The sequence below is a fragment of the Bufo bufo genome, unplaced genomic scaffold (assembly GCF_905171765.1).
Source record: "Bufo bufo unplaced genomic scaffold, aBufBuf1.1, whole genome shotgun sequence".
In the NCBI taxonomy this organism is placed as follows: Eukaryota; Metazoa; Chordata; class Amphibia; order Anura; family Bufonidae; genus Bufo; species Bufo bufo.
This window is the reverse complement of record NW_024400520.1, coordinates 11,710-21,765: the sequence shown is the minus strand read 5'-3', so window position 1 is coordinate 21,765 and position 10,056 is coordinate 11,710. Positions and strand designations below refer to the sequence as shown.

At 48.7% G+C, this 10,056-nt stretch overlaps 1 protein-coding gene across 1 annotated transcript; it reads left to right on the top strand.

Annotated features, from left to right (window-relative positions):
- Positions 1 to 3,242: 3,242 nt before the first annotated feature.
- On the top strand, positions 3,243 to 9,635 carry LOC120984339 (cardiotrophin-2-like). Its single transcript, XM_040413331.1, has 3 exons — positions 3,243 to 4,097; positions 6,996 to 7,108; positions 8,249 to 9,635. Exons 1-3 carry the CDS (start codon positions 3,818 to 3,820, stop codon positions 8,675 to 8,677), a joined length of 822 nt encoding a protein of 273 aa, XP_040269265.1. The 5' UTR covers positions 3,243 to 3,817; the 3' UTR covers positions 8,678 to 9,635.
- Positions 9,636 to 10,056: the final 421 nt, after the last annotated feature.

Here is a 10,056-nt window from a genome sequence, read left to right as displayed (position 1 = left end):
GCCCACCTTTACGTAGTGGGACACTACATATGTTTATGTTATACACATATAGCCTACACTGTGCCACACAATATACAGTATAACACAATATACAGTATACCTCTACACTGTGCCACACAATATACAGTATACCTCTACACTGTGCCACACAATATACAGTATACCTCTACACTGTGCCCCACAATATACCTCTACACTGTGCCCCACAATATACAGTATACCTCTACACTGTGCCACACAATATACAGTATACCTCTACACTGTGCCACACAATATACAGTATACCTCTACACTGTGCCCCACAATATACAGTATACCTCTACACTGTGCCCCACAATATACCTCTACACTGTGCCCCACAATATACAGTATACCTCTACACTGTGCCACACAATATACAGTATACCTCTACACTGTGCCACACAATATACAGTATACCTCTACACTGTGCCACACAATATACAGTATACCTCTACACTGTGCCACACAATGTACAGTATACCTCTACACTGTGCCACACAATATACAGTATACCTCTACACTGTGCCACACAATATACAGTATACCTCTACACTGTGCCACACAATATACAGTATACCTCTACACTGTGCCCCACAATATACAGTATACCTCTACACTGTGCCCCACAATATACAGTATACCTCTACACTGTGCCACACAATATACAGTATACCGCTACACTGTGCCCCACAATATACAGTATACCTCTACACTGTGCCACCCAATAAACAGTATACCGCTACACTGTGCCACACAATATACAGTATACCACTACACTGTGCCACACAATATACAGTATACCTCTACACTGTGCCACACAATATACAGTATACCGCTACACTGTGCCACACAATATACAGTATACCTCTACACTGTGCCACACAATATACAGTATACCTCTACACTGTGCTGCACAATATACTGTATACCTCTACACTGTGCAACACACTATATACAGTATACCTCTACACTGTGCCACACAATATACAGTATACCGCTACACTGTGCCACACAATATACAGTATACCGCTACACTGTGCCACACAATATACAGTATACCTCTACACTGTGCCACACAATATACAGTATACCGCTACACTGTGCCACACAATATACAGTATACCGCTACACTGTGCCACACAATGTACAGTATACCTCTATACTGTGCCCCACAATATACAGTATACCGCTACACTGTGCCACACAATATACAGTATACCGCTACACTGTGCCACACAATATACAGTATACCGCTACACTGTGCCACACAATATACAGTATACCTCTACACTGTGCCACACAATATACAGTATACCTCTACACTGTGCCACACAATATACAGTATACCGCTACACTGTGTAGTCTGTTCTATAAGCACCATTGTTTTGTGGCGGCGGACAGAAAATAATCTGAAAGTGCCCCTCCCAAGACCAGGCTCTGGATCCGCCACTGGACCTCCACAGGATCAGCACACTCCTCTCCTGAAATCCTCTGTGCTACTGGGACCCTGCTCCTTCTACTATGTAACTCTCACCCTGTGACCTCCACAGGATCAGCGCACGCCTCTCCTGAAATCCTCTGTGCTGCTGGGTAGTGCCCCCTCTTCACACCCACCTCTTATCTCTTTCATCATTTTCCATACTTCCTCTAAAGTTTTTTGTAAATCAGAATTCTCAGATGATAAGGTAATAATTGTCTGGAGCCAAGAATCTCAGCAATGTTTACAAGCCCACAGTCCTTCATCCTACAGTCCTCTGGGGAAAATTAAAGGGGCACTCCACTGTGACATGAAATAGTTAACAGGACGAGTTTTGTAGTGTTGTCACTGTCCAGTCTCGGGGGCCACGGATGTAAACAGATACTGCACCATAAGCTTCCGATAAATCCACAGTATTAGACGCTCTGAAACATGAACTAGATAAACGTGTCCACCATAAATGTCTCCCTAGAATGTGGAGGTCAGAGCAGCCTGCGGGACCACCGACCCCTCATCACTGCCTTCAGAGTCTGACAGTACCAGCGGAGACCAGAGACCTACCACCACCACAGACTCACCAGCCCTGCTGCCACCAGAGACCCACCACCAATGCCACCAGAGACCTACCACTGCCAATACCAGAGACCCAAAACCAATGCTACCAGAGACGCACCACCAATGCCACCAGAGACCTACCACTGTTGATACCAGAAACCCATCAATGCCACCAACAGAGACCCACCACCAATGCCCCCAGAGACCCACCACCAATGACACCAGAGACCCACCACTGCTGATACCAGAAACCCACCAATGCCACCAACAGAGACCCACCACCAATGACACTAGAGACCCACCACCAATGACACCAGAGACCTACCACTGCCGATACCAGAAACCCACCAATGCCACCAACAGAGACCCACCACCAATGACACCAGAGACCCACCACCAATGACACCAGAGACCTACCACTGCTGATACCAGAAACCCATTAATGCCACCAACAGAGACCCACCACCAATGCCACCAGAGATCCACCACCAATGACACCAGAGACCTACCACTGCTGATACCAGAAACCCATCAATGCCACCAACAGAGACCCACCACCGATGTCTCCAGAGACCCACCATCTGCACCACCAGAGACCCACCACCAATGCACCAGAGACCTACCACCACCAGCTTGCAGCCTCCAAACAAGGGACAGTAAAGGTTTAGATGTTGCTCAGGGCAGCACAAAAATGTGTCAGATGGGAGCAAGAAAGCCAAAGAGAAGAGGAGCAAAGGTAACTGGGACCTTGTGAGACTGGGGTTCCCTCTCTGCCTTGTATCAACGTCTGCTCGTCCCCCATTATTACATGAGATTACTACTGGTGACATGGTGCCCCCTGTGGTCAGTCCTGTAATAACCGCGTGCTGTGACCCTCTGACCCACATCCGTCACTCGTCTCCAGAACCTGGGTCCACGCGGCGTTATCTCCAGCATCCGTTCTTCCCAGTTCCTGGAATGTCTGCGTTACTTTCCGCCTCCATATTTTTCAGAAATAGACCACAGCTTTCAAGGGGTTAACTGGAAACTGAGCCAAAATTAGACGTATCCTGCCCGACCACAGGCAGGCGGCGCCGACCGATAAGAGGCGCTCGCTTCCTGCTGCGTCCCGGAAACATGGCCGCTCCTTCAGGACGTCAGCACATGGGGAGATTATCGGTCCACAAGGTAAGTAGTGGCGTCACTGGAGCGAGATGGCGGATGATGCCGAGAGCGGGGTGAAACTCCTAGAAAGACAACGCCCCAGATGTAACATTGACGCCAAAAAAACGGCCTCATTCAAGATCTAATATTCTGAGGAAATCGCTTAAACGTCAATCCCCTAAAACATGTGGGAATCCCTCTACGGGAGCAAACCGCGTGCGATATGGAACGCGCCGCTGGCGGTTACACGGGATTTACATGCCACCATGAACCAGCGCGTCGAGTGTATTTTCCTCGCCACAGATTTCCATTGAAATCAATGTAGGCGGTTTGAGACCGGTGTCCGGATTTCAGGTGCAGAATCTGAACGGGAATCGGCGCAGAAAAGGGAACGCCCAGCGGAATCATCCACAAGAAGCCGCCGTAAAAGCTGCTTCTGGTTTGTGCGGATATTGTCGCAGATTTTACAAAGGGGGAAAACGCCAATCTTTACAGATTTTTTTCGCGGCCCGTGGATGAGATGGCGCTATAATACGCTGCACATTTACCGCACACAAATCCGAGACCTCGAGTGGAGAGGAGCTGAAATCCACGCGTGGCCACCAAAACAACCGCGTCCTGATGAAGGGAATGTGTCCGAGAAACGTCTGCGGCGCGGACTGCACCCCCAGACTGTCAGCTCCTGGGGTCCACCTGTATGGCGCCCCTGTATGGGGAATGTGCAGCAGGTGGCGGCAGGCGGGGGTGGGGAGGCAGGCGCTGACATCACAGGGGAGAACTTCCAGGGAATTTGTGTGTGGGCCAGAGGAGGAGGAGGAGGAGGAGGCCGGGATAAAGGAGGGAAGTGCAGCTCCGGCCTCAACACTTGTGGAGTCTGCAGCCGGGATGGAGGTCATCACAGGTAGGAGCCTGCAGGGGACTACAACTCTCAACATCTGCTCACACTCTGACTTCACCGACTGTGAAAAGACTACAACCCCCAGCATGAAAGTGCAGGCTGCTGCTAGCAATGCCTGAGGCTCAGATGGGAGTATATCTACAGAGGGAACCCGCGGTGCGACTGCTGTAGGACTACAACTCCTAACATGTTGTTTGACCTGAGGATTATCTGCCATCTTGTGGCATTCGTATAGCGGTAATGTACTGATATAGCACAACATAACTACAACTCCCAGCATGTTATCTGACCTGCGGTCTAGGGGTATTGCATAATGGACTGATATAGCGCCGCAGAACTACAACTCCCAGCGTGTTATCTGATGAGGGGGTTATCTGCGGTCTAGGGGTATTGTATAACGGACTGATATAGCGCTGCAGAACTACAACTCCCAGCGTGTTATCTGATGAGGGGGTTATCTGCGGTCTAGGGGTAATGTGTAATGAAATGACATAGCGCCGGAGAACTACAACTCCCAGCGTGTTATCTAACCTGCGGTCTAGGGGTATTGTATAACGGACTGATATAGCGCTGCAGAACTACGACTCCCAGCGTGTTATCTGATGAGGGGATTATGTGTAATGGTCTTATATAGCTCTGCAGCCTTAAAGGGGCAGTACCCCACCGCCTGTGACCTGTAGGGGTTGTCATAGGGGCAGAGAAGTTCCTCCATTGCTCCAGCCTGAAACAGAGAGCGCTGCGTGCCCCCCGCTGCAGAGAAGATGTGACACTACAAGTACAAGCATGCCATGAGGGGGCGCTGGAGGGGGACTGACATTGACCTGACACCAGGGGGTGTGGGGAGACGAGAATAGCAGAGGCGACTGAGTGTGACTGAAACCCAAAGCCGCGTGACGCAGCAACTTCTACAGCCCCTATAATGTATCTAAACCTCCCGTATCGCACTGCAGCCGTGCTGGTGTTCTATGTAATCTCTGCATCCCACATAGGATTAGATACACAGCTCAGCAGATAGTATCACACAGGATAGGATTAGATACACAGCTCAGCAGACTGTATCACACAGGAGAGGATTAGATACACAGCTCAGCAGACAGTATCACACAGGATAGGATTAGATACACAGCTCAGCAGACAGTATCACACAGGACAGGATTAGATACACAGCTTAGCAGTCAGTATCACACAGGACAGGATTAGATACACAGCTCAGCAGACAGTATCACACAGTATAGGATTAGATACACAACTCAGCAGACTGTATCACACAGGATAGGATTAGATACACAGCTCAGCAGGCAGTATCACACAGGATAGGATTAGATACACAGCTCAGCAGACAGTATCACACAGGATAGGCTTAGATACACAGCTCAGCAGACAGTATCACACAGGATAGGCTTAGATACACAGCTCAGCAGACAGTATCACACAGGATAGGCTTAGATACACAACTCAGCAGACTGTATCACACAGGATAGGATTAGATACACAGCTCAGCAGACAGTATCACACAGGATAGGATTAGATACACAGCTCAGCAGACTGTATCACACAGGATAGGATTAGATACACAGCTCAGCAGACAGTATCACACAGGATAGGATTAGATACACAGCTCAGCAGACTGTATCACACAGGATAGGATTAGATACACAGCTCAGCAGACAGTATCACACAGGATAGGCTTAGATACACAGCTCAGCAGACTGTATCACACAGGATAGGATTAGATACACAGCTCAGCAGACAGTATCACACAGGATAGGCTTAGATACACAGCTCAGCAGACTGTATCACACAGGATAGGGTTAGATACACAGCTCAGCAGACGGTATCATACAGGATAGGATTAGATACACAGCTCAGCAGACAGTATCACACAGGATAGGCTTAGATACACAGCTCAGCAGACTGTATCACACAGGATAGGGTTAGATACACAGCTCAGCAGACAGTATCACACAGGATAGGATTAGATACACAGCTCAGCAGACAGTATCACACAGGATAGGATTAGATACACGGCTCAGCAGACAGTATCACACAGGAGAGGATTAGATACACGGCACAGCAGACAGTATCACACAGGATATTAGATACATAGCTCAGCAGACAGTATCACACAGGATAGGATTAGATACACAGCTCAGCAGACAGTATAGCACAGGATAGGATTAGATACACAGCTCAGCAGACAGTATCACACAGGATAGGATTAGATACACAGCTCAGCAGACAGTATCACACAGGATAGGATTAGATACACAGCTCAGCAGACAGTATCACACAGGATAGGATTAGATACACAGCTCAGCAGACTGTATCACACAGGATAGGATTAGATACACAGCTCAGCAGACTGTATCACACAGGATAGGATTAGATACACAGCTCAGCAGACAGTATCACACAGGAGAGGATTAGATACACAGCTCAGCAGACAGTATCACACAGGATAGGATTAGATACACAGCTCAGCAGACAGTATCACACAGGATAGGCTTAGATACACCGCTCAGCAGACTGTATCACACAGAAGAGATACACCCCCCCCTCTTGTTTTGTGGTCCCCCCCCTCTTGTTTTGTGGTCCCCCCCCCCCCCCCCATCCTCTTGCATTCTCTTATACTTTGTGGCTTTGACCAGTGCCCAGTATTTGCAGGAACTGGTTCCCACTGGGGGGATGGATGGTTCTGTGGGTGATGGTTGACTTCTCAGGAATCTGCTTGGAGACATGATAATGGGGCCATTGTTCTTCTGTCAGCGCCTCCTCACTTCTCTTCCTCTTTCACTGAGGTGACATTTATGGCTTCTTGCCTCTTAAAGGGACGGGCAGCTGCTGAGGCGTTAGATCTGCTGAGTCGTCCCCTCCTTAATAACCTCCTCTCGTTGTTGGCAGAACATCTGGCTGGAATCCCCTCACAGGACCAAGATGGGAAGGAAGCCAAGCGGCAGGCGCAACTACTGGTCTCCATGGCAAAGTTTGAGGCCGGCCAACTGGTGGACAGATATGTAAGTGGCATCTGGGGACATGGGGAGGTGGAAGGGTAACGGCTGAGAGTTACCTGCTCCTCAGCATCAGCTATATGGGAGGATGGGCAGGTCCCTTCTTAACCTCTCCAAGGAATCGGTGCCTACAAAACACGCGATGCTCCCACCCGGGGTCTCCATAACCTGTAATGAAGTTTATAGAACGTTCTGCTTCTCGGTGGTGATCCTCACAGAAACCAGGGCGGACTCTGACTAGATCGGTGATCGATGTTAGAACTAATTGTGGAGGGCTGATAAAAAGATGGAGATTGTAGGTTTATCACCACGTTGCAGTGAAGGTTTTTGCCACAATTTTTGTAAATGGCTGCGACATGATGTGTGAACCGACCTTTAGACTTCAGTTACTGGTGACTGAGGTTTTCTTCTGCTCTAATAAGGCCGATCAACAACCTGGCAGAACGATCGGGGCTGTTGTAGCTCCATTTACATGGAGTAGTCCTCGGTGCTGCAGTCATTTGTGTGATCGGACACTTAAAGCTTCATTGTCGGCAGAACATTGCTAGTTCCAGGGGGGCGATGTACTGCCGACAACCACCGATTTGTATGCCGCATACAAGATGCAGCCAATGACAACCAAGCCGTCAGCAGAACGCGGAGTGTGGTTCCAGTAAGTGTGAGTGTTTGCCAGCTCATCGGCCTTTGTTAATGGGCCTTAGAGGAGTTGTCCAGCCTTGAAGCCAACAACCTCTTTGGTCCAGACTTGTGCTCCTGAACATATTAAAAAAAGCTAAGGCTCACCTGCTTGCGGTTCCGATACTGCTCTGTTGCCAGCCACTTCTGGACCTTGCAGGTGACAGCTGAAGCCAATCAAAGGCTTCAGTGGTCACAGGGCTTTAAACGGTGACGTACCGTTCAAGCCGCTGTGATTGGCTGCAGTGGTGAGAAGACCCAGCCTCTTCCTTTTCCATGAAGAACTGAGAAGGCAGATGAATCTAACTTTATGTTCAGGGGTACAGGTCTGGACCAAAGGGATTCTCTGCTCCAAGGCTGGACAACCCCTTTCACGTAGCATTTCTGACTTGTGGTATTTCCAGGCAGTGACTTCATCTTTAAATAATCTTCCATTTCCGCGCCAATAACTTGTCTGTCTTCTCCCCACAGCTCAGTCATCAAGGACCTCCGTTCTCAGACAATGGAGCTAAAGTCCCTCAAGCAAAGGTAGAAGATCTACCTACCCTGGATCAGAACAACCTCCCGTCCTCTCCGTGGAAGCGCCTGAATCTGAGCCTCCGGGCATTCTTGTCTTTGAGAGAGTGGTTGGCTGCAGTCCATCTCTGGCAGAGATCCCTCAATCCTAAAGCCTGGGAGCTTCTTGATCTCCTGGAAATTGCAGAGAGCAATTCCAGAGCCATCAGCTCCAACCTGACCGCACTACTGGGAAGGCAAGATGTCTCCTCTCCTTCTCTGACTGCGCTTTCCACCACCATGAAGAAAAAGGTGGCCGGGTACATGGTGTGTAAGAGTTTTTATGAGTGGCTCAACCAAACAGAGAGGGACCTGATGATCCTCCTAGCAGAAAGCCCTGTGTAGTTCTCAACCAAGAGGCCTTGTTAGACATAATCTTCCTAGACAGACACTTCTAGTTAGACATGCCTACCTCAGTGAGGACACGATTTGTATATTTTGATGATTCTTTTTAGACTGGGGTTTTTGGGGTGGAAGGATCAAGCGGTTAGACTGTGTCTCCTTCCAAGTAGAAGCCAGGGTCTACTTGTGGCACTGGAGAGGACTACTTCCAATGGCTAATGGACACTTGATGTCACTGTGCTCCTGTGTTGAGGTCCCGAGGTTCCCAGTCCACCCATGATAAAACGCACACATGTGAGAGGATCTATAGATCTTGAGAGGTGGTGTGTCAACACTTCACAACATCCAAATATTAGGTTCTTGTGTAAATGGAGAACTCTTCCAGTCTGGTCGTCTTCTGACCCTGCAACATCTTCAGCTATTGTTCCTCTTGTCGCAGAAAGTTCTAAGGTTGTAGACTTCATTGGATCTCCTTGAGACCTTTCTTCTATATACGCCCTCAGCACAGCAGCTTAAGCTCCAACCGGCCAATGGAATTTGGGTTCTACAAATCTCCATTTTCAGATTCCCATCATTTATGCAGATCTGTGTGATGGACATTTTTGCCTATGGGACTATATGGATGTTCTCCACAGTCCAGGTGACTGGTTTCTCTGGTACCTGCAACTGAGAACAATGGTATGGTACAGAAACAGGAAGATAAACCTGGACCATGTGACTTGTATCTGACCATTTCTGTGAACTAACCGTGGACTGAAACTTGGTGTCTTATTGCGCTTAGTCGTTGGCGGTTCTTGGCTTGACGTCTAATCCCTGTGCACCTCAGACTGAGACTGACAAGCTGAGCCTGCTCATGTCTGCAATAATCAGGCAGTTTAGATACTAATTAATTCTAGATCTGTTGTGATTTAGAAGGTTTTATAATGTTTCATAGACTTTATATTAAATTTTTCTAAAGATTTGTGTGTGTGGCCCTTTATTTAAAGGCGTATATCCTTTGCTTTAAAGCAGGGATGTCCAACCTGCGGTCCTCCAGCTTTTGCAAAACTAAAACTCTCAGCATGCCCTGATAGCTGTAGGTTGTCCAGGCGTGATGGGAGTTGTAGTTTTGCAACAGCTGGAGTAAGAATTAGTATTTTGGGTACCATGGGTGGGCGAAGCGTGCTTGCACACGGTGGTCAATGGATGAGCATTTCTGAAGGTAATAGCTTTAGGGCTCATGCACACGACCGTGTGCCGGCCGTTGCTGTATTGCGGCCCTCATACGGCGGGTCCGCAATATACGGGCACCGGCCATGTGCATCCCGGGCCCATTCACTTGAATGGGTCCGTGATCCGGGAGATGTGGAATGGAGGCACGGATCGGAAGCACTTCGGAGGGC